Source organism: Lissotriton helveticus, chromosome 11 (assembly GCF_964261635.1).
Source record: "Lissotriton helveticus chromosome 11, aLisHel1.1, whole genome shotgun sequence".
NCBI classification, from domain to species: domain Eukaryota; kingdom Metazoa; phylum Chordata; class Amphibia; order Caudata; family Salamandridae; genus Lissotriton; species Lissotriton helveticus.
This window is the reverse complement of record NC_136072.1, coordinates 680,249,105-680,275,223: the sequence shown is the minus strand read 5'-3', so window position 1 is coordinate 680,275,223 and position 26,119 is coordinate 680,249,105. Positions and strand designations below refer to the sequence as shown.

Here is a 26,119-nt window from a genome sequence, read left to right as displayed (position 1 = left end):
GGGTCAAATAATAGGTCCCAGATTGAATGGGAAGTGCTAACAGCTAATTTGCTTTGTTCTTACTTGATCCTTATTTCTACACTAAATTTGGACCAATTTCCTTTAAATGACAAATGCCCTGTCATTCTGATAGTCTACGTCGAGACACAGCTTATTAGGAACATATTTATGTTGTGTTTGTACAATTTGTATTGCACAATATCAAGGCCAAGAATATCGATCGAACAACTACCAACATATCATCAAGTTAAGCATAAACAGGGAAGCAGAGATAAAAGTGCATGTAACTCCAACTCTGCTTACTTTGATGGTATGCTGATACTGCGGAGTCCATATAAAAGCTGGTCGTTATTTAATTTCTAATATTAAGGTAGAACACCATCGGACCCATTAGCTCATGAATATGAGGGATATTGGTATAGGACCATATCTGGCCCTATTACGTAAATGGCGCACTTTCAATGTTTGCGCCCGGCACACCTTAAAACAGGTGCACCAAGAGCAAACAGGGAAAGTGCACCCTATTACATGGAATGCGCTGCACCAGGGCAGCTCATTCCTGTGAAAAAATGAGTGGCTGCTTTGAAGCCACAACATGTTTACACAGTGCACGCCGCAACCCGCCTGCACTTTTAAGGGGGATTAGAGATCCCCTTGCATACGGGTGTAGTCAGTGACTGACCAGTCTGCAAGGGGATGTCTGCTACGTTGCATGAAAAGCTAGTAAACCTGGTTCCGAGTGTCTTCTAGGATAATTTCTAAATCTTGGGCATCCCATGTAAGAAAACTTGTCTTATAGTCTGGGTCTCTGCTGCGTGAAGGGAAGATATCTTGAAAAAAGTTGAAACTTACTTCTTGTTGTAGAAGAGACAAAGGAGACCGTTCGCAAAATTTGTTGTTCGGGAAAGTTTAGTGCCTTAAAAGGACACTTTTGAAAGAAAGCTAACCTTAGTTAGTACCAGAATTCAGAAACCAGTAAGAAAGACCAGTAAGAGTGTGATTTGATTTTTTGACTCCCGGAGAGGAATTTGGATTTTTCTCAGTTTAGTAGTAGTAAAGTTGAGAAACATCGTAATTTTAAGACTTTTGGTATTCACAGAAGGCATTTAGGAGTCCGAAAGTTAGGAGTCCTAACTTTACTACTACTAAATTGAGAAAAATCCTAATTTAAAGACTTTCGGTATTTACAGCAGGCATTTAGGAGTCCTAGCTTTACTACTACTAAATTGAGAAAAATCCAAATTTTAAGACTTTTGGTATTCACAGAAGGCATTTAGGAGTCCTAAAGTTAGTAGTCCTAACTTTACTACTACTAAATTGAGAAAAATTCTAACTTTAAGACTTTCGGTATTCACAGAAGGCATTTAGGAGTCCTAAAGTTAGGACTCCTAACTTCTGTGAATACCGAAATGAGTAAGTGCCTTCTGTGAATACCAAAATGAGTAAGTGCCTTCTGTGAATACCAAAATAGTAGTAAGTTTAGGATTTTGTCTTAAGTTAGTTCTGTGAATCGGGCCCTATGTATTTAATTATAAGCCCAGTGTAATTTGATGTATCAACAGTTGTTAAACTGTATTGGGGAACATGTTTCTAATCATGTTTGTTTGACCTTTATGGTTTTACTCATAACACCGAATAAAGTGTGTTGATGAAGATGATTCCCGCGCTATATGACACACAGGGTTAAGGATGGATTTAGGCATGGTAAAGCTGATTTGGAAAGTCGCAGGAGAACTGCATTACCATTATCTACAACGGAATGATTTGGGGGCTGTGTTAATGTACTGAAGTCCTCTGCAGGAACTAGAGGTTTAAGTTTTTAGAGTAGATGCAGTTGCTAAGATGCAGCTTTGTTCAGTTTGGTTAAGTGGTCGCATGCAGTAAAGCGAGGGCAAAGCGGATCCAAACAAACAGCAGATAACACCTGAGTCAGAGAGAGCTCAGTTTCAAAGGGGGGCATGCAGTCAGAAGGGAGTCAAGGAAGAGTTTAAGCTGATTAATGCTTTACAGAGATGGCACTCTGAGGTAGAGCTCGGTGTCAGCTGCATATCAATGCGTGGCAATGTCATGCCACAGTAGAATGATTCCTAAGGCTCAGAGTTTGAAGACTGAATGCCACATTGTGTGAAACCCCACAGTCACCTGGTGGTCCTCTTTGTGTGATAAGTACTTCAGTGCTTGCATCTCATAGGGTAATTGACACTGTCTCAACATATGCTCACACACCACATATTGAAAGATGCCAGTGGACACAATGGACTGCTTGTGTTATTTGTAGACTATCTCTCATGTTGTTCAGCAGATTAAATAGTTTCTCACTTGATTCACAATGATGGAACCATTAGAATACTTTGGTTGTCGTAGAGATGCATGATATCAAATGTTAATAGCAGAGTGTACAGGTAAATTAAGCTTTAACTACAAAAATATCAACATAAGTGTATAAAACGAGCTGCTTCGCTTTAATAAACGACATTATTTCAAGTTGCATGTAGTAATCTGCTCGATCTAGGTTCAGCTGCAGAGTTTAATGATTCCCATCACAGCACATTCTGGTTTCTGGCTTTTTATGTTGATGCCCCAACAAGCACTTTAGGAATACACTGATCTGCACATTTCTGAATGAAAGTGTATGGTGCTCAGAATACAAAAATGGATGACAGTGTCCGTGGTATGAAACCATTTCCTTTCTTCCCCAAGTGCATAGTAAAATATAATTAACGCTAGAAACTGCACTGCCAAAAAGAGTACAGGCATTTGCACTCTGCTTTCTTTAGAAAATCTCTGAATTGGATTATGGAAGCATTACTTTTTAGTTATCCCTTCACTTGTTTCTAAAACATAATCCATGACGGAAACAAAGGCTGAATACAGTGTTACTAATGTAAACAATTTCTGTGGTCACAACAATTTTACTGGAAATAAAATATGGGTGGGGATTTAGGATTCAGGTTTTTCCTTCTCTTTCTTTTTTCCTTTTTTTAGGAATGAGGGAGTGCGAAATTTCTTTTTCTTTTTCGATGGGGATTTTGATGGAGAACCTTCTGGCGACAAAGGGCCACTGGTTACAGACTCTGTTTTGTCTTTGGTGGATTCAGTGTCCGTCCCTAAACTGGCCGGCGTCTGGTTGGAACCAATGGTGTCATCACATGTAGTCTGGCTTTCCTCTTTACCATTCTCTAGCACCGTAGTCAATGCGCTCTCTGCGGCAGTATTGGAATCAGCAGGCACCGTGGTTTCTTCAGTCTTCTGAGCACCTTCTAAATAAAAAGGAAATAATGTGAAAGTAGGAAATCTCTTATCAATGACAACATTTAAACTTCTTAGCTTGGTAATTGTAAACAACTTGTATCCAAATTCCAACATGCGCCTCAGTTCCAGGTAACCAGCTACCTGCAACTGAGCCACCCAGATGTATCCTGTACTTTGACGTGTGTATTGTGTAAAATGTGTATTATTCTGCATGGGGTATCCTCTTAACAGTGGTGAAATCGATGTGATATCATGGAAAGCATCAGAAACTATGAGAGCCATGTGGCAAATGCAACATTCAGTCGCAAGTGGCCCACTTGAAGAACCACACTAAACTAGACTATCCACAGATGTGAACTTTATATAACAGGTGATGCACCCACATATTCATATCCTACCACTGTGGTTTGGAACAGCTGGGCTCATGCTTGTTGTGGAGGATGGAGCTACATACATCTGATGAGCTGGACACAATTGTTGGCACCACAGCTATGAAGATGAATGAGTGCTTTTTTAATTATGATTTGCCTACATTTCAACTGACAACCTAAGCCCTGGAAAGACGTCTAGATGTGAGCCTTTAAAGCTAAAAAAAAAACCTGCAGCAGCACCTTTTTGTACCGTAAGAAGGCTCTGCATAACGTGTATATGTATGTGTGTCTGTCCACGGAAACACAGTACACAAAATTACTTGAGTGTCTAGAGTATCGAAGTCGGCGTTGGACCAGGGACAGCTCCTCCTCTCAGGTCGCAATAAAAGGAAAGATAAAATGATAATAACGCAAAGTTATTATCTTATTTTTCTGTGCTGATGCAGTTTTTTGGGGCAGGGCTATGCTGGGCAGTGCTGGGGGAGGAGTAGTGGCACCCACCAAAGTGTGAATGAATGTTTGGCCGGCACTCTGGGGCTGGCCAAACATTCATGCACACTGCATGTTCTCCACCCAGGCTGCAATACAGCCTGGGTGGAAAACATGCCCAGGCTCCCCTTCCCCATCTGAGTGCCGAACCACGACGTTCAGACCAATCACACCATTGCAATGCAGCGTTGTGATTGGCTATGGGGAGCTTTGGAACTTCCTCTTCAAACAGAAGCCACGAAGAGGATGGAGAGGATGGCGGCCGCCGGCAGGTAAATGAACCCCCCTCCCCCATTATCCCCCTTCTCCCTGTCCCACTAATGCTTCACGGGAGAAGCAGCGACTGAGTTAGACACTACCTTGCCATAGCCACAAAAGACAAGTGGTAGATAAACTTTTAAGATCATCCCAAACCGACTTTGTGAACATCCAGGAGTTGCTAAGCCTACCTTAATGAATCCTGTGTGGCATTGTGGGGCATTCCTATGCATAGGTAGCAGAAAGAAGCTAGTGCCAACTGAGATGATCAGCTCAATAGTGCACAGTTTTCAATCTGCTAAAAGGATACTCACAATACCGTGGGATCATTGGAACAATATGTTCTGGGTTGTTCTGAGTGTACCTCATGGTAGATACAGAGAGTAATTTTCAGATGACAGGAAAGTGGCCTTGCTGCTAGACACCTGAGTGGGTACAGAGGCAGTATGTTTAGATATTTGCCAATTCCAAAGAGAAAGGAAAATGGCAAAAAGATTATACAAACATTTAGTCTTGCATGCTTAATGGCATTGGGTGGGGAGGGGTATATCAGAGGCCACATAATGTTGAATACTGCAAACTTAAAATTACAAGAGAAGTTATGAGTCAAACATAATCTGAGTTTCCAGGAAGCCATTAAAATGGCCAGAGGTAGAATTAATTGATCAGTGTCTTAAGGCTGTGAATGAAAAGTTGGTAAAGTGTTAAGCTGGAAAGTACACAGCTGGTGAAGAATGAGCTGAAAAAGAACAATAATGCATGTGGGCATGTTGAAATTTGTAGTAATGTAAGGAAATGGAATCTTCTAGGTTCAGTAATCATGAATATATAACCACTGCCATGTCACGCTCAGAGACTCTTGATTTCCTTTCAAAATCAAGAACACGTGGTTCTGGTGCTGCTTTTGCAGATATTAATTTCTCCTCTTCAAGGCCTGTTGTCTAGAAGCACCAGGAGACTTTAATTGGCTGGAAAATGACATATGGGCCCTACAGTGTTTTTGAATGAGGAAAGGTCTCACACTCAAGGTCTCACACTCGTTGGTATCTTTTCATTAACTCTTTGCATTCTATCCAATGTGCCCACGCAGGTGGAGCACTCTGGTCAATCAGTAATAATCTTTCAACGTAAACTCTCACCCCATGCAGTGACATCTAGGTCCCCTGAGAGATACAAGGAAACAGCTGTGAAACCGCCACCTGATCTGTTGAACGTTACAAACACCCTAGTGTGTGTGAACTGGGTAAACATCGTTCATCAGCAAAAGAGCTTTTGAATTTTATGTTTATACTCCTACAATGATGGAGATTAAATAAATGTTTGGATTACAAATATTATATTGAAGGGATTTTTCTAATCCAAAAATATTTCTGAAACTAATTGAAATACAGTAAACGATCCACAATGTTTTAGTACCAGTAGGGCTATAGATTAGTTTATCACACATTCTCTTGGTGTACATTAGTTACATTTTGACACCCGTGAAAGAGTAAATTGGGAACTTAATATTAGCGCAAGGTCTGGCAATGGGGAAATGCCATTTATTCAACACATTCCACGACCCAAATGTACAACGGCACAACTATGTTACTAAGGGTTAACGTTTCTACAGAAACATCCTAAAAGTGAGATGAAACTCCCTCATTAGAGAGACTTCCTAGGAGTTTTTTTTAAACTTCTAGAACCAAGGGTATTTGGACAAAATATTGAGTTGTAAGTATTGGGAGACAGAAATATCAGAAAAAATATTGTGACTGAGAAATATCGTTGTCAATAATATCGTTCTCTTCAGGTAAGAAATATCGCTGTTAACAGTATCATTGTTAATATTCTTTTCAATAAAATTGTTGTAAAAAATATAATTTTTTAATTATCTCAATGTGTTTTAGTTTCGTATATTAATTTAATGCGTCATTGTTTGTATAATTGTTAATATTTTTAAATATAGTTGGTAATTTTAAGAGATTTAAGTTTAATTTAATTAATAAAAGTATTTTATAGTGTTGAAGCGGGTTGCTATATTTGTAGGGGATAGGGTGGGAAGTTAATGATGTAATAATTAACTAATAATTTACTTGATTATTAAATATGTCAATTATGTAATATTTATATATTTTTGCTATATTATAGGTGCAGGCTCCTGGGTTTGTAGGGGTACAGGATGGGGATATAATTAAGTAATGATTAATTTAGTATTCCTTATTTAATTGATTATTAATTACGTAAACTGTGTAATAACTTTATATTTTAGTTATATTTTAGGTGTGGGATGTTGGGTTTGTAGGAATATAGGGTGGGCATTTAAGTAATAATTAACAATTATTGCTTTAATAATTAGTTAACTGATAATTATGTTCATTGTGTAATACTGATTCATTCTAGTTAGGGTGGAGCATTAAGTAATAATTAACACTTTTTTTTAGAATATATGGTTACTGTTTATATATGATAACGCACAAATAACAAACACGTTATAACATGATATAGACCCCAGTCACCCCAGTATCCTGCATAGTAATTAGGATCAATGTTTTTTTTGTCCAATGCCCACTGTTCATTATCTCCCACCACCCCATGTCCCAGTTCCATTGCGAGTGAACCATAAAGCTCTCCCCCGCTGCCCACATTATTCCTACCCTACCTAAGTTATCCCCCCAGATCCCAGCCATCCTAGACCATGTTGAATTTCCTCGGGAACCCTCTGCCTTTGTAGATCTCTTTTTCAATGAGTCTGCAGTGTTCCATGCCTGTCTCCCAGTCCTGATGTTGGGGGGGGTTACCTGAACTAACTATAACTTACAACCCCGCAATGAACTGCTTATGACCTCACATATTACATCACTCATGACATGGTCAGTGACATCACTGATGGCATCTCAAATGAACCTCCGATCTACTCTGAGTGTTGAGCTGCCACTACCCCTCCCACCTGCTTAGCATGATCCGATGACTGCTGCCTGTCCCCTGCCACTTCCACTCTGTCTGTTCGAGTTCCATGCCTCTATCCCATCCGTCATGTCCTGTACGGTTAATTTTTCTGCCACTCCCTTCTGCCCTCTGTGCTCTGTTGTGCGGCAACTTCTACTCCTGCCTACCCCATGTGCTCTGCTGTGAAGCTCCTTCTCCTGCCCTCTCTTGCCTGTGTCCAGCCCCTACCCATCCCTTTTGTCCTCCATGTGCAGCTTGCTGCTCCAGCCCTGCCCCTTCCTTATGCCCACCATTTTCAATGTGCAGGTCCCTATCCCCTTCCTTCTGCCTTGTCTGTTCTATTCTCGTGCCCCAACCACTACCCTCCTGACCTTCATTGTCTGTTATGCTGTAACTGCTCCTCCTGTCTGTCCGGTATGTTCATCTTGCTGCCTTTTCATCTTTCCCATCTGCTCTCTGTTGTCAACGTGCATTGTTCTGTCCCCTCCCTATTGCTTACCATGGTCCGTTGTGCTGCACTGCCGTTCCGCTTGACTTGTGTGGTGTATTGTGCTGCTGTAACCCTGACGCCTGCCTTGTAGGGTCAGTTTGGTGCCCCTGGTCATCTCCGTCCTGCCCTCTGTTATCCAAGTCCATGTCCCTACCACATTCCTTCTGCCCTCATTGATCTAATATACCATACTTGCTAACATTTTGAACTTGGTAAGAGGGAGATTTTGAAGGAAAAAAAAACCAGGGAATTAATTTTCCCCATTGATTTTCATTGAAAAAGAGGAGCTATTAGCTAGGAGACAAATACAATCAAATCATTTTGAGCTTAAGACATCAGGAGTCTCCGGCCTGAATTGGGTTTGTTGGCATATATGCTTGTACTGCCTCTTCCTCCTGCCCTCAATAGTCTGTTATATTGCCACAACCTCTCTTGCCTATACTGCATGGTTGGTTTGTTGCCCCTGTCCCGCTTTCCCCTACCCTCAGTGGTCTGTTGTGCTGCCACTACCCCTCCTGCCTGCCCAGCACAGTGAACTTGTTGCCTCTGTACCCTCCTCCCTGCCCTAAATTATCCAAGTACATGCCCTTAACAACTGCCTCCCCACAGTATTCTAATGAACAACAAGACTGCTAGCATTCTATATTCATTACAAAAGTGTGGCACGTCTGATTGCTTATAAAAATGAGAGGATCTTATTCCCATAGAAATTATGGTTACTACTCTGAAATGAGGACATATTTTCTGAGTTCTGAAATAGTGAAAAAGTTATTTTAAATTACTTGCTAACCTTTAATTTTTTATCCAGTTGATCACTTGATTATATGTTGCATTTAGGGGAGAGAATGTGGCATTACGGCCAGAGCTGCAGACTTTGCAACTGAGGAACCAGGTGTACTTTTCGGCATCAGCTCGACATCCTGTGATTCTGGGCAAATCACTTAATCTCCCCATGCCTAAAATCCAGAAGGAATGTGTCCTTGTGTAATGTAACTGATGCTCCTGTAAAGCACTCCAATACCTTCGGGTCAAGTATGCACTATATAAAACTGCAAAAAAACTATGTTTTGCACACTTCTGTTATTGTGTATACTTGGACTACATTTGGGTGATATTTGTCCTATATTTCGGCTCTTTTCTCTCTTGTTGCCCTCTAGGGAGACTCTAGGTGTTCATGAGAACACTGCAGGAAACTGCTAATCACCAGGGACTTGACTGGCAGACTGCTGCTGGTGGTGAACGTGCATATTTCAGTCAACATGACAGAATGTTTTAATGAAATAGAAAAGGAAGATATTTGAGAACTTACTTAAAACGTGTCCCAATTTTTATTTCTACAGCACTAACCATAATTTCTATGTTTGATTTGATTGATTTGATTTTTCCATTTCTAAAGCGCGAATGCCCGGAGGCGTCTTGGCGCTATGATTTGTCCATTATCCTGAGCAGGTCAGTGATTAGCGCCGTTTATACAGTGAATAGCCATGTTTTAATTTTCTTTCTAAATATTTCCAATGTTTGACTGTTTTTTATATCCAGTGGCAGTAGATTCCAAGTCCGTGCTGCGTGAACGAGGAAACTTCTTCCTCCCCAGTTTGATCGCTTAATCTTGGGTATCGCTATCAGTTTTTGTTGTCCAGATCTGAGTAGCCTAGACGGTTCATAATGTTTTAGGTACATTTTCAGGAAGTGTGGTCCTTTGCCCTGCAATGCCTTGTATGTCAGGCATAACGACTTAAACTTGACTCTTTTGGCCACTGGAAGCCAATGTAGCGACTCCAGTTTATGGCTAATGGGCTGAAACTTCGGAATTTCCAGTATTAGTCGGGCTGCCGCATTCTGGAGTCGCTGCATTTTTTCAATGATTTTTACTCTGGCTCCCGCATATAGCGCGTTTCCATAGTCCAATCACGAAAGTGCAAGAGCAGTCACCACCGTTTTACGTGTGTCTTGGGGCAGATACAGGAGTATCTTTCTTATCATTTTTAAAATCAGCCAGAAAGACGAGGCTAGCTTATTTACTTGGGCTTCGTATGCTAATTTTGTGTCGACCATGAATCCTAAATTTTTAACCTTCTCTGAGGGTTCTGGTCTGATTCCCAGTTCAGGAGACCACCAGTCTGGGGACCAGGTGTCTGCGTTACCTCCCAGAATCATTACCTCACTTTTCTCTCCGTTGAGTTTGAGGCAATTTTGTTGCATCCATTGACTGACTTTTAGCATGCATATTTGGAATTTTTTGGCTGTTACATTACTGTCTTTGCCTATGGAGATGACGATCTGTGTATCGTCTGCGTACGAAATTGGCGTAAAGCCATTTTCTCGTATTACTTCAGCGAGGGGGGCCACATATAAGTTAAAAAGTGTTGGGCTTAATGAAGAGCCCTGTGGGACACCGCATGGTACTATGTCAAAATAAACCCCTCATTTTGTTCCTACCTAAATTAAATGTTTTATCAGTTTGAGTCAATCAAGATGGCTTCAGGGATGCCAAACTTTTGTCATAAGTAAGACTGTTAGGGCTCTAGTTGTTCTTTGGAACACTCTGGGAGGCTGCAGTAGAACACAAGGGAATCAACTGGCTGGCTGCTCCTGTTGAAGTATAACAGGCAGATATTTGAGATCTCACTTAAAACATGTCCTAATTGTACTTTCTACAGCACTAACCATAATTTCTATGACATGAACCCCTTCATTTTGTTCCTTTCTAAATTAAATGTTTTAGACTGTTAGCACTCTAGCTGTTCTTTAGAACACTCTGGGACGCTGCAGTAGAACACAAGGGAATCAACTGACAGGCTGCTTCTGCTGGAAGTACATGTTTTACTGCGAGTGTCAGACTTCATTCTCATATGGCTAAGAAACAATTTGAATTTATTGAACATATGCTCTCATTTTAGCTTTTGGTGTACCTTCTAAAACCTTTACGGGAAAATCATCAGAAAACTGTTTTCTCTCAAACATGATTCTTGAAATCCCAGCAGAAGACTTTTTCCACAGGGAAAAATCACCTTAGCAAGAAATTATTTACATTATATCTAAAATCCGTTTGTACATTCTCCTTTTTGTGACCCTCAACCTGCCATTCACTACAATGCATTTCAAAGGGGAGCTATCGTGTATATTGGTCCGAAGATAGCTGCATCACTTCCTGGTTGAAGTGCTGACAGCCAATCCGATCTCGCCATGAGATATGTGGTTAGGCTCCACCCAGATATATACATTTGGATTTCCTATGCTATCTCACAAACAAGTGAGTGGATTTACACCAAATAATGAAAGCACACTCCGTGGACCAACAGCAAGCTTTCTGCCAAATTTGGTGTAACTCCATCCAGGGGTTCGGGCTACAGGCGTGCCTAAATACTCTATGGGAATTAACATGGAAAACACATGTTCCCCCCCCCCCCCCCCCCACCCCTTTGACAAATCATACTGAAACTTGCCATGCACAACAAAATATCTGGGGCACCTTTTTGAGAAAATGTTGTGGAGATTCGTCACATAGATCCAAGGTTATAGGCAAGTCAACACTTTTCCAATGGTAACATGGTCCTAACTATAACTACCTACTGGAGACTGTCAGAATGAAATGCTATTATTATTATATATCTATTTGGTTAATAATTACCTACTGGTGGTCGCTAGTAGGTAGTTATAGTTAAAACCTAGTTTCCATAGGAAAAGAGTTTTTTTGATTTGCCAATGACTTTGGCGCCGCTTGACGAAACTTCACAAAACTTTCAAAACTAATTGTTCACTCAGGTCAGCTCCTGTCGTGAAAGTTTTGGGGTGATTCGTCAGGGAGGAGGCTGAGAAAAAAGGCAGGTCCCAAAACATGTTTTCCTCATGTTAATTTCAGTAGGAAACTTTAGACACAGCTACAGCCTGAACTGCTGAACGGAATTACACTAACTTTGGCAGAGAGATAGCTCTTGGTCCAGAAAGCACGTTCTTTTTCGAATGGTGTAATTCTGTTCAGTAGTTTTTGAGATATTTAAAGATTTACAGATATTGATATTTAAGAATTGTGAGATCTGATTGGCTGAGCCCTCCCAAGCACGAGCTTGCCTCTGATTGGCTGCCAACAGTTCAAACCAGGAAGTGTTGGCAACCATCTTGTGCTTCTGACCGAGAAAGAGGGAAAAAGGTGAGAGAGACAGTAAAAAAAACAATTTTTTAAAAAGGGGGCAGGGTAGGAAGGAACACCTTGACCCCCCAGGCCTGCTCAGGGGTCACACAGGGACCCCAGGCCCCAAAAAAGCATTCTTTTTTTTTACATTTGGGCGGGTCACACTCGGTGCGCAAACCCTGCCGAAAATGGAAGAAAAAAAAAGCGCGGTCTTCCGTGCTTTGTTTTTTAAAGCCCCCGATGGGCCAGGTCCCAGAGGCAATTCGGAATTCTGTAGCGGGGGCCCCTGCAGCCCCGGGGACCGCCACCTCCCTGGGCTTTATAATTTATGCGTGGGGCGCGAATCCCCCAGCAGCCCCGCGGACCGCCACCTCCCAGGGCTAAAATAAATAGTAAATAATGTGTGTTTGGGGGCTCAAGCCCCTCCCATACTGCCCCGGGGACCACCACCTCTCCGGGGCTCTAAGCACTTGAAATGCCCACCCCTATGGCTGGGCGGGGCCAGAGCAAACTCTGCTTTAGTTTTTGGACGCGAGAGCAGGAAGCCCCCTCCTAAAAAATAAAATAAATAATGGCCATGCTTCGGGGGATGGGGTCTCCGGGGCCAATAGTGGCCCAGGGAAGGGGGCCACGTGGTCCTCCTGCCCTATAATAAAGAAAAAAAAGGAGAAGGCCGACCTCGGGGATGGGGTCCCCGGGGCCATAATTGGCCTAAGGAGGGGGGCCGCATGGCCCCCTGACAGTTTTTTGGGGAATTTTATAAATAAAAAGGGGTCAGGGCCTGGGGGATGGGGTCCCCATGGCCCCAAAAATGCTGAAAGGGGGGCCACACAGCCCCCTTTCTAAAAAAAGTATTTTAAAAAAGCCGGCATCTCGCCAGATGACCCGCCCCCTTCCTGAGCCACTCTGCAAACGCACTCCCTGGCGCGTTGTAAGTTGGGGAATTAATTCCCCTTGAATACTGAGGGTTCCTGGGGCCAACTAGCCCACCAGGTACCTCCAGTAAGCGCCACAGAGATGAATTGCAGAGAGGTGGTCCGAGGCCACGCCCCTATTTACACCACTCTGCAAATGCTTCTTTTGGCACACTGCTGGTGGAGCGATGAGGTCCTTTTGTGTCCTGAGGACCTCAGGACACAAGTGGCCTTCAGCCTCCAAGCAGCAGTGCACCAGGAGCCACGTTTGCAGAGTGGTGCCTCGATTTATTTATTTAAAGCCGAGAAAAATAGTGCTGTTGCACTGCTAGTATGTGCAAGCACCTTCAATAGCTGCATCATGTGAACTATGATAACAAACAATGTACAAGTTTGCGTCAAAATGTACCTCCACCACCAGCAATACCAAGTACCTGTGAGGAGAAGTAGTGGAGGAGTGTGGCTCAATGGTTAGAGCGGCAGACCCTGATGCAAAGTTCTGGCCAGGGACCAAGGTTCGATTCCCGCCTCGGCGGGGTCTCGGGCTCAATTTCCTCGGACCTGTTAATTCTCGTCTCGGTGCCTATTCTAATCACGGGCCCCACGCTGCAACTCTGGGCAATAGCTTGCTTAGCCTCCACACCGGCCCCAACAGCGCTAAGGATGCCTGGCTTCACCCTGGGGGTGCCCAGGAGTGGACACTTCACAGGGAAAGCCAGGAGGGGTTCCACAGCGCCAGGAAGCCGCATAGGCGACACCGCAAGGTGACCGTCTGGTGACAGTGCGCTCTATAAGTACCATGACATTTACATTTACATTTACCTCTGGGGTATCACCCTCAACATCGCCACCAGACATACGTCCCCAATTTGTGAAAGTTACAATGCACTGCATGACGAGGAATCATGTAATTTGTTATGAGGAGCAATCACTACACCTAGTTTTTACAGCAATTGATAACCATCAATGCCAGTTTTTTTCTCCAGTATGCAACAGAGAATAATTTCAGTGCAGCCCGTTCAGACCATGCATCATCGCAGGGTGAGCACACGATAAACACCAGACGTACCACTAACTCAGTACACCGTAAGTAATAGCCACGTGCCCTTGTTAAAGCAAAATTCAATAGTCAAAACACATTTTTACCAGTGCGGTCTGCCTGGACCAAGCATCATCGCAGGCTCCACACAAACCGCCCCTACCTCAGTGCACCACAACTTTACTATAGAATCTTCTGTGTATTATTTGACATACAATGCTCCTACCGTTGTACAGCAGAAGTCATAAACCGTTTATGATTAATTATCTGTATATGATATCATGATTACTATTCTACTTGTTACCAACAACAACGTAATAAAATGGAGTCGAGCACATGTGCCAGTACCCACTTCAACTAAATATCTGTGTCTGTGTATTTATTGTGTTTTTAAAATGCTGCTCCTCCACCCTACCACAATATATTGTGCTATAAATAGCATATGCAAACATCTTACCTGTGACAGTAAGTGTGGGCTATTCCTCCTTTTTTTTTAGCATATTTATATAGCGCAAAATCAACCCAAAACTAATACATATTCAGGCACGCATACATTACATCATTACTCTACAATAACAGGATGTGGACGCATCTCCGAGGCTCGAACACTGATTTCCAGCACCAAGTTCTACAGTGTACCTGAATAACCACATACGTATATATATATATATATTAGCTGCCCTTCATGTGCCAAAAACTGCAACTTAAACCTTACCTTTCACAGACCTGTATTACTACAGCTACAACATTCCACTGAATGTACAACAAAGATTGATAATTGCAGAAATGTGTCATGTCCATCATCTTTTATGTATGCAACTATGAACGAATATAGTCAGTGATACCCCGTACCTTACATGTTGGCCAAGTTGCGGGACTTTACAGATGTAATGACAGATTTTCTTTTAAGATCCGGGTGACGTCAGCACTACAAAACGGACACCACATCACTTGATTTCTCATATAGCTCACAACGGGACCACGCCCATAGCTCCAGAATCATGGTTCAGAGCCTAGCACAGCACTGGTATATGTCAGTCCAACCCACTCCACTTATGCTTCCAGGCAAACACAACAACGAAACATTTCCCAGATTGAATTGTAGTGATTTCTTAGTTCCAGGTCTAGTTGTCAGAACGGCACACACACACTCCCTCATGGCTGGTATACAACCACACCCCACCTATCCAGCACCTGCGTCACAATACATGTGACCCTACCAATAAAAAAGACGGGACGCACGTGCTCTACGCCATTTTAGAGTTTCTCCCATCCCAAGTGCTGTGATGGCCCGTCCTAGTGATTCAAACGCCTCATGTAGACCCGAACCACCGAGCAGGGGGGCCCACCACTACGTGTGTGAACTCTTTGGTCACTGAGTTAGTGGTATCAGAAGCACTGAGCGGGTGAAGAATCTGCAATAATCATGGGAGCACGAGTATATACATAAGCTTGATGTATATCTCAAAAATACATGGTTTGTTTTTTTTCGGTGGCGAAATGCGCAGATCCTACGCCCACCCTGCTACTTTAAAATAAAAATATTTTCCTATTTTTTTTGCCCTACGGGTCCTTATGTGACCCCCTAAACAGGCCTAGGGGGTCAGGGTGTGTCTAACCTGCCCCTGTTCACGTTTTGCACACATATTCCACTGACTTCTTCAGCCTCGCTTCTACCGAGGCACAAAATGGCTGCCAACAGTTCCAGGTTTCGAATGTTTACAACCACTTGACAACCAATTAGAATTGAGCGCGTGATCGGGACGATGCACTTATGCTACGATGTCAATCCTCGCATAGTCCGCGGATCCACCGTGCCCATAGATATATTAATGACTTTAACCCTAATTTTCTCAGAAACTACTGTACAGATTGACACCATATAAGCAAAAAGCACAAGTCGGAACTGAGAACTACCTCTCTGCCAAATTTGGTGTAATTCCGTTCAGCCGTTCGGGCTGTAGCCGTGTCTAAAGGTCCTATGGGAAATTGCATTGGGAAAACACGTTTTGAGACTTCCCTTTTTTCTCGGCCCCCGCTTGACCATTCACCCCTAAACTTTCAGGCAAGGAGCAGAACTAAGCTGGCCAAAAGTTTGAAAAATTTCAAGATAATTCATCAAGCGACGCCAAAGTTATTGCCAATAGAATGTTGCCGTTTTCCTATGGATAATAAGTCCTAACTATAACTATCTACTGGCGACCGCCAGTAGATTATATATATATATATATATATATATATATATATAAATACCTACTCTTGCCTTGGATGGAGTCGTCAGCAATGGACCCCGACCCTTTTCTTCGAAATCACGTCTTCGTGGTGATGTACTCCATACCAGGTAAGACTGTTCTTTTGTAGGATTAATTTGGGATACATCACGTTATTTTGTTTGAAGGGTGTAGTATTTGGATTCAGATATCGATCTTCACTTAACACTTCAATGCCAGCTCTATGGAACCCACAATACCGTATAGGGTACTGTACATTTACAAATAGTACTACTGTCAACCGTCAGCTTACACATAGCATATTTCCCCGATGGGAGTACGTATCAATATCTGTTTGCCACTAGGGCAAGTTTATAATGTATGTTTATGTGCCACACCCATTACAGATATTACGCGGTACGTAGCGCGGCATGGCAAGAGATTGTTAAGCCACTATGGCGCTCACACTGATTGTAGAATTATCCGAGACGTTACCTATTTTGAGAGTCAGATACCACTGTTACTATATGTTGAACACTCACTATCCGCCTTTCTGACAGTGTGGTACACGAGGCGAACAGAACGCATATAGTTCTGTATAATCACACCTGACTGCACAGGGGACAATAGGTACTTACTGGATAACATATGTAAATATGAGTATCCTCTACAGGCAATTTAGATGTTATTTGTACACCATAGAATGCCATAGATGTGAGAAACTTTGTGGGGCGCACAGAATGAACATTACGTTGATACAGGTGTAAATAAAATGTTGCACAGTGCAATAAGACGGATGAGCTTTGGTGTAGAGCACATATTGTACTCACTAATATGTGAAAATGTTATTATAATTTGAGGCTTTATCTATGTTTTCTAACATTTTCAAGGACAATTCCGATTAACCATTGTGTTTTCATCTCACCTGTTGATGCAATACAGATTAGAGGGTTTTCACATTGGTATGTTTAATGTCATGCAAAGCTTCTTATTTGCACCATTGATATATTCTAACATGGTGGCCACATTCCAAGTACCTTATATATATATACAGTTCTAAAGAAGCAAGGATATTGTTATGTTTTTTAACTACTGCAACAAGATTACAACAACTAAATTCTACTTTATTTCCATACAGGGTTAGGAAAATACATTGGATTCTGAACAGGAAACATTGTTTTTAAGCAATGTGTTACTGTAAGGAACGCCACATTTTGAAAAACTGCTACATTTACATTCTAACAGTTATTCAACATATGGTTGCCCTGTGTACCGGTCAATCAATCAAACAAACAGGATCTGTAAAGCGTAGCTTATCACCTGTGATAGTTCACATACCTAACATTCTCCTTCCTATTAACACCCTTTACTAACCTCACCTGCTTGCCAAAATGTAAAAAAAAGCAATCTGTTTCGGGGAGGTAGTCCAGAAATGTTGCAAAATGGCTTACTATTTCCAGGCCTATGCCATATAAAGTGCTGCTGTGTGAACACTGAAGGCAGTCTCTATGTCTTACTCTTACTCATCAGTTTCACTTCTTTTTATGGAGTCACCAACTAAAGTAATCATCAAGGTTTAATAACACGCATATGTCTGATATTTATTTAGAATCGTTCATTCAAAAACCTATTTAGTTTTCTTTAATACGATTGTATCCAAGTCCATTACTTTAACCTAGAAAGAATGTCACATTGAAGAAGCATGTAGTAAATCTTTTTATATATATATATATATATATATATATATATATATATATATATATATATATATGTATATATATAGCCTCAGGGTAGGAGCCGACCAGGGCAAGCATCCAGCTTGCTAGTTTGACGGGCATATATCCGTCTGCTACTCCGCTATCGTGAGGTCGCCTGGTTGGCGAGGGGAGACCACTCGTCCGCCTTGATCCACACATGGGGCGCAAAGACTAAACAGGACTACCAGTCCCATCAGGCACTGGGATATTTGGACTGCCCATCAGGGGCGTGCCATGATCTTTATCAGGGCTGGTACCTGCATTCCCATCATCAGTTCGCCAAATCCTCTGAAGAGAAGGCGGGAGCCTTCGAAACGCGTCAGGAATTCCATGGCGAAATGGGATTGAATCACTTTCTCTTGAGCTCCTCAGCTATTCAAGCACGCTGTGGCAAGATAGGCGAGTTCAAGTTTCTCCCCGCGAGTGTGGCCGTGTCTTTATACGCGAGCGCACATATATATATATATATATATAAATAAAAAGAAACAACTTTAGTTCTCAAAATACTATTCAAATCCTTTTTGATATTATTCTAAGGTCATATCACATTATGGATAGGCATATTATGGTGGCCACACACACAGCCATAACTGTAGCTGCCTTAGTTGTTTGTCTTGACTGAAATGGTTTTAGGCTCTCCGCTATCCTGGTACAGTTGTGAAAGGAAGGTTTTAAATAGACACAGATTCAAATTTACTTTGTTTGAAAGATGCATACCCTTTTATCAAAGGTGAATATGAGCTACATTTGTACCTCTTAGACTGTTGGTTTTACTGCTGATATGAAAAACAATGTTAGCAGTTTATTCAACATTTTACTCAGGTACAATCCACTATTCACCAATCTCACATTGAACACAGGTCTAGTCACTCTTACATACGTTAGACTTCGAGCCCTGGGCGCCAAAAGACTGATCTCGCCAGAGAAGTACCCCATCCGGATCTATGTGTGATATTGTATCAGTGAGTGTGGGGTCTCTTTCTCCATCCGGTGCATCCCACTAACACCCTCTATATGCCTCCCACATGCCCCACACCTTTCCCCACTTCCTGGGACAGCCTCAGCTGTGATATACAACTTTCTCGGCCTGATTAAACCTTGGCTATATTTCTTTTTGCCACCATAGCAGACATCATGAGCCAGATCTTCTGGTACTCGGGTCGGGCTCCCCACCAGTTACATACAGGATAAGCCATCTCACATCTAATGGTATCTCCAAGTCTGTGACTTTAGACAAAACCCCTGTGATCCCTCCCCAGTGCCCCTGAATGGGTAGGCACTCCCACAATATATGAAAGAACAATCCCGTAGTCCTGCAACCCCTAGCACATTTGTCTGTGTCACTTCATCCTAGTTTATACATGAACGACATGGAGTAGTATTCTCAATTGCATTAGACAAATGCAAGACCTAATGGCCACCTACGTTGGATCCTGGAGCACCTCTGTCCAATCCTCTTCCTCCAAAAGATCTGGTGAATTGTTTATGATCTTTGTATGTGAGAGAGATGGCCTTGGCTATCATAGGAGTTGGTGGATTGTGACAGATTTATCCTAAAAATAAGTTAGATTTGACATCAAGGATAGGATGTATCGACATAGAAGGCCATTATTTAGCGTTGAGAAACATAAAATGAAACTTTACAAATTTTATAAGAGTCCTTTTTGATGTTATAGGATGGGATCATCGGCTCTATACCAGCACTATTGTTAAAGAGTTTACAGATCGTGGAAGGACCGTTTGTTTGAAGAATTAGGTAAAAAAACTTTTGTAAACCTTTAATAATCGTCAAATGGGGATTAACTTAATCATGTATCATTGGAGATAGTTATTCGTATTCTCACCTCAAAATAAAAATAATAATAAATTATAATAAACTGACATTGAGTACCTGAATTAATCTATAATGCACTGATTTGGTAAAAGCATGTAAGGAGTCGTTAACCTACTGTTTTATAGAGGAACTAAATATAAATTTTTAGGATTCAAAATATTTTAAACACCTCTTGGTTTTGCCAATCTACAGACCTTTGATAGTTACTGGTAAGTCTATTATTAAGATGAGTTGCCTAGTAATTAGGCAGAGACATTCTGTATATGTTTGTACTCTCTTTTGCATAGAAACTAGCGTTCTGATTGTAATTTATTAGCTGAGCACTCTTTGTTTCGAACTTTCTAGATCTTCCTTGATAGGTAAGAAGAAATACTGTATTCCCCCTTATGTATTAGTTTCATTTTAGTTAACTAGAGCCAATAGAAATGAGGTATCTAGATGTTGGCACTATTTTCAGATTTTGGGGATTACATTTTACTTAAGGATCTATTTGTGTCACCAGTTTGTCTAAAAACATCACTTAGGACTTTTGATTTCATTAATAGTAATCAAATGTATGTTCTACTTTTTCCTAGCCCTGACGAAGTCCTTAAGCTGTATAGCTGGACGAAACACGTGTTGGCATTGCAAAGACAATGAACAATGAACAATATAATATGAAAATACTGGTACTGAGTGACTGAAAGAAAATGAAGAAATAAAGAAGAATTACTGGAAAATATTTTCTACTGTCATTGAATTGAAGCGCATTCTTTGGTTGATTGATCCTTGTACATATTGCTAGTATTGCTCAGGTGGAGAATATTGTAAATGTTTAATCAGACAAATTTTATTTGTCTGTAGTTTCAACTGTAGGCAAGGGTTGTATCTCACCCTTAGAGCATTGACTAGAAACCCTTACCAATTTTTGATATTATATACACTTTTTTGCGCAAAATCCCCTCTTGCCTTCTGCTTACTAATTATCATAGGGTCCAGCAGAAGCCTATCCTCCAGGGGTGTGAACTCCATTAGTTGTTCCCCTCCACAATATGCCTCTTTAGTGCATGACCCAATTGCAAATAACGAAACCATTCTGTGTGGATGTATGATAGTACAACGCGATCATTTTGATCGTGATACTTTACTTCGCGGATTTTACAACGCAAGTTGTTACAACGACTTGCGTTGGAGGGCGCGGATTGAGGATTATTATAATTTTCTATTCCAACACCAGCCCACGTAACAGTAGGGAAGGTGTTGGAATATAAAATTACAATATTCCTTAACCAACAGTGCCATCCAGTGCAAGTCGTAGTAACGACTTGCGTTGTAATGGCAGCGTGGTAAAGGTCGTGCGGTGTAAACGACGTTTACCGTCTGTGTCCACCATACCTTATTCAGCTTGCAAATCCTCAAAAGTGATCCGGGTCTGGTTTCTCAAAACGTCTCCCAGTGTGTCTATCCCCAGGAGTTCCCATTGGTGGACTACCTCTAGGTTGCCTACCTCTCTCAATAGATCACTGTCCCAAAGGGGAGTTTTCTTTGTCAGTTTGCCTGCTCACTTCAGCCGTGTACCTCATGCCATATTCGTATCACCGGCTGGGTGTGCAGTGGCATCTGTGAAGTTCCCCTCCTGCGATATAATGCAGCTGAGTAGCCCCTCTCGCCCGTTGCCTGATGGTCCATCCTATAAGCTGGCTCCTCTCTGTCAGCGTACACCCACGCATTAACTGTGATCAACTGCGCTGCCCAATAGTACCTCCTAATGTCTGGGACTGTTAAGCCGCTGTCGTACACCCGCCTCTGTTATTTCCCAATTGATCTGGTAGCCTGATTAGCTACCAGAGCCAGAATATGTGAAGCAGCCTATCCACTGTCCAATACGGTCGGGTGGCAAAGAGTAGTATGTTGCCCGCTTAGAGCGAGATGCGATCTCCCGTCTCCTTGATTCCACACACTAGGTGGTCCCCACAGACCCATGTCACTGAAGGCTTGATCACCAATGCAAAAATCATGGGGGACAACGGGCACCCCTGTCTCGTTCCCCTCTGCAATGTTAAAGGAAGCATTCTTAGTCATAGCTTGTCATGTTTATTCCGAGAAAGCATACTCACTTGTTAAAGGGGTGTAGTATACTCATAGTCTAACCACATTAGCTATTCACTATTCATTCCAGACAAATTACAAACACATTGTTTAATCACATTAACACGTCAAGTATTTATTCTCCTGAAATCGTAGTTTCAAGTATCTGTCTCCACTCATTATTAAGGATGGAGCGTGTTTAGAAGCATAAACTCAAACTTAATCAGGGTGTTTTTTGGTCTTAATTTTTGGTTTCCTAGAAAGAAGCTTCATTGGACTTTTAGTCCTTCCAACATAGGTTTTATTGCTGGATCAAATTACGATTTAGGAACACACTAACTGCAGCACTGACTATATAACTTAGTTTTAAGATTAGACTACTGTTGTATCTAATTTTGGTGACTGCAAAGAAGTTGGAATCAAAAACATCCTTTATCACTACATGACCATTACAGCTACCTTAAATAATTAAATTTTGCCGTAAGAGGGACAACTCCAGGGAAACTAGATAAGGAACCTGTTAACTGTAACATAGAACTGAATTACATTAGCATGAACGTGTTTCCCTTCCATGTGGACAGTTTTCCATACATGATCATCTGTAGCTATGCTAATGTATAAAAATTGAATCCTAATTTTAATTTATGTGTAGATATTTTGTCCTTTATAAGTTATCAATGGAGGGTAAACTTCCTTAAGAATAAAGGAAGAGGTCCTGATTGACATAAGGTTTACCGAGTTTATGTCTTGACCTAAAGATTTGTCTATGTGAAGATGCTATTCTGCCAAGTGTGCAGACATTTTCAACAGTTATCACTCCCTGGGGGAGGAAAAGTGGTTTTGTTAATGGGTGGCGGTGGCTATTGTACAACCACAGAGCTGGAAGCAGGTGAGTATTCACATATATTTACAATGCTGTTCCCACATTTCCATGCAAGTTGAAAAACCAGGCATTAGTAGCGTTAATATTGTGGGAAAGAGGATTAAACACCCTCATTATATAAAGAGTTATGGGAAAAAAGTTTTCACAATAAAAGTGGTTTCCATGTTAAATAAAGAAACACATTATTAAATGTGAAAATTTCATTTCTTCCAAACTTACGACTGAGAATATGCCTCAGTTAGGGAATGCCGCACACTTAATTAAAACAGTTGAGCACCATGAAAACTACAACAAACATAGCTTTGCTCAGTATACACCTAGCATATCTGCAAATCAAGTCAGACATCTCAGTAAGACTCAGCATTAGGGGCTAACATTACAAAAATTAATTATATATCACATACACAAAAACATGTAAAAAAAAGTATTGTATTTTTGAAGAAGAATGTTAAAGAATTCAATAATTATATGGTTGCAAAGCGTATTTAAAGTAAACAATAGGACTATAGTTTTGGAGCCCAGCATGCAGAGGTCTCCCAAAAAGTGTAAATAATGACAATGGATTACAAAGCGATCAAAACTGCAGTGTTTGGAATCCCATTTCCAACAGGTAGCAAAGCACAGTCCAATGAGGGTCCAAGCAACACAATAACCAGTTACATGTATTCATATATTTAGCTCCATGTTTGGGACCAATAGTTTTCTAGGGGGCTTAAAATCATAATTCTCCTTTTAGATGGAGTTTTTTGTACATTTTAAAGTGGAGCATCAAGTCATTTACACTAACTCCACTAATGGAAACTCCCCAGGATCGTGACTGTTCTGGTTTTGTACAATACAATTTGGATTTCCTAAATGGCATACAATATTTCATATATTAGCATTCAATGGTGCATCAACCAAATATCTGGATTAGATGGCAATTTAAACATGTTAAATATTTCCTTAGTTTGGTGGCAAAATGAGCAAAGCAGCATTAATAAAATGTCTGAGGTAAAGAAATCATGCATTTGTCAACAAATTTTCATGAGTGAACATTAGTACAATGTAAAACCAAATCATAGCATGTTATTATTTTGGAGGTGATCCCCATTTCAGTAAATAAGATATTGCCTGAATGATCAGGGATTACAAAGCTCTCTATACTTACTAAAGTGACACATATTCAGAATCTGAGGTGATTCCTTGAATGAAGGCACACATGGAAAAAGAAAGGAAACATTGAAGACAGACACACAAACACTATGAAGCACAGGACTTAATGTTTCACCACAGAAACTGATGTCAAAAATCCTCAGATCCATCACATCTGTCAATCAAAACAATGGTCAGCAAGAAATGGATATGTCCAGATGCCAACTGTTCCAGTATTTTACTGGGTAAAAGAAAGCATTACCCTGAACTATTTCATTTACATTTCTTAACAATAATTACAGCATATTGCTATAGTACATTTTTGATTTGTTAACACCGATTCTTGAATGCATTACTTGTACACAATGACAGCTTTCTTGAAAGTGAATTTCAATTCAAACACAGTAGCTCAGAAAAGGTAAAAGTTCACATTACGGATCGTATACGTTCATGTTGTTCACTTCAGCTTTTTCAGCTGTTCAGGAAGCAAAAACTATTAAGAAATAGATCTTAACTGGCAATACAAAAAATGCATAATCCATATATACCAATGAAAACTTGTTACCAGTGGTGATGCTGGCACTAAGCATATAGACAAAATATTTATAATATTTAGTTGTTCGCAGTTTCACAGATGATTTTTGTCCTTACAGCCATTTAACTGCATAGAATGATAGCGAAGTAGTTGAGCTGAATTTTTGCCATTTGACTTGTTACAGCAATTAGCTTTCAAAAAATGAGGAACATGTATGATCATTTTAACACAAAAGGTACATGTTGCAACAGTGCTCGTAAATCAGTAAACCCTAAACATATACGCATTTGTAGCTATGTACATGTGTGTACTGGAATCTAGACACAGAGCATCATTCCACTGCACAGTTAGGGGAGATGCAAGTTGGGGGATTATGCAATACATACACATATGTCACATACTAAAAATGTGAATGTGCTACAATACAAACACATATTTTTGTTTAACAGATCTCCAAAATGCAGAGACACAAGATTTTAAGATTGGATGTTTTGGGAAATACTTGAAAGACAGTTAAGGTTCTCAGTTATATAACATCTACATAGACACAATTATGGACAAGGCAAAAACTATGTTCATTACAATAATAATTTAAAAAATATGAATTGGACTGAAGTGAGGCCAAGAACAAATAAGCATGTTGTAAATCAGTGAATACGTGAAAAATTGAAAAATGTACCACTAATAGTACTTCTGTGGGGCAGTGTGGAGGTATAGCAGAATTTACAATGTAGTAGCATTGTTACTTGAATTAACTACATGAAAAATCTGTATAAATACAAACACTTGCGTAAAATAAATGTAAACAAAGCAAACCATTGAATAATATGACTGGATACGCAAAATTAAAACTAAAAGCATGAACTGAAACACAGCATTTAAATGTTAATTTGCACAAACAGCAATAGGCAGAAATAAAATACATTTTCCAATGCACAATTGGGAGCGGGTGAAGTAACGAGCAAAATAATTAAATGAAACACACGAGTGTGGACACAATCATCTATTCTAAAGCGGAAATCGATTGGGAGTATGGATCAAAAGCATTTTCCATGTCAATGCAGAGAACATTAATTCACCCATTGAAACACAATAGTTAGGAAGAAAACTGCAAAGGAACCACATTTTGAAGTGCAAAAAGAAAAGCAAGCCAAAAGGAAATGCAAGCACGTCACACAAGCACTCAGCTAAATACATTTAAAATAGAATGCAAGCAATGCTCTAACAGTTTTCTAAAAAGCTTTTTAACACTTTGGAGCAAATGTGATACATAGTTATGCATTCAATCATACCGATCACTGGTTTAGTACCACATTTTATTTATTTATATAATTTATAAGTTTAGTAGAGCACCAATTATATTGCGGTTACAGTATAATCCATACTTACATGTAGTGACTGTCAATTAAAATACTGTAGATGAAGAAAACATATTTCCATGTTTAAGTCATGCATGATTTGTCTTTAAAAAATCTGATTTCATGAATAATAACCTACCTTCAGATGACTTGCAAGGCGAGGTAACTGGACTCTTAGTATGAGATTTGGAAGGATCTTTTATTGGAGAAGTAGGTGGCGTTGTTAGAGATTGATGGGATTCCTCCACTGAGAGGTCTTTTTCAGCTGAATCCATTGGAAATTACCAACAAACAGTTAATATGACTGGAAAAACATAAAACTCTCACAATTACTCATAATTTTACATCATCAAAGTAAATTTATTCTTTTGGATAAAAGTACAGTAACTCCGTTACACAATATCATCTTTCCAGAAGTGTGCCTTTTGTTAAATTTAAAGTATTGCTACCTTATTAAGAAGTATCAAT

At 40.6% G+C, this 26,119-nt stretch overlaps 1 protein-coding gene across 2 annotated transcripts in view; it reads right to left on the bottom strand.

The window, feature by feature from the left end:
* Window positions 1–2,439: 2,439 nt before the first annotated feature.
* ADD2 (adducin 2) overlaps window positions 2,440–26,119 on the bottom strand; it is a 422,666-nt gene continuing 398,986 nt past the window's right edge. The window contains exons 14-16 of one of the 2 annotated variants that reach the window (XM_078666541.1): window positions 25,791–25,916; window positions 23,775–23,808; window positions 3,124–3,260 (exon numbers count right to left, since the gene is read on the bottom strand). In XM_078666541.1, coding sequence (XP_078522667.1) covers window position 3,260; window positions 23,775–23,808; window positions 25,791–25,916 — 161 coding nt within the window. In that variant the 3' untranslated portion in view covers window positions 3,124–3,259. Of the gene's footprint in view, window positions 3,261–23,774; window positions 23,809–25,790; window positions 25,917–26,119 lie in introns of both variants that reach the window. The other variant, XM_078666540.1, reaches the window with a different exon arrangement.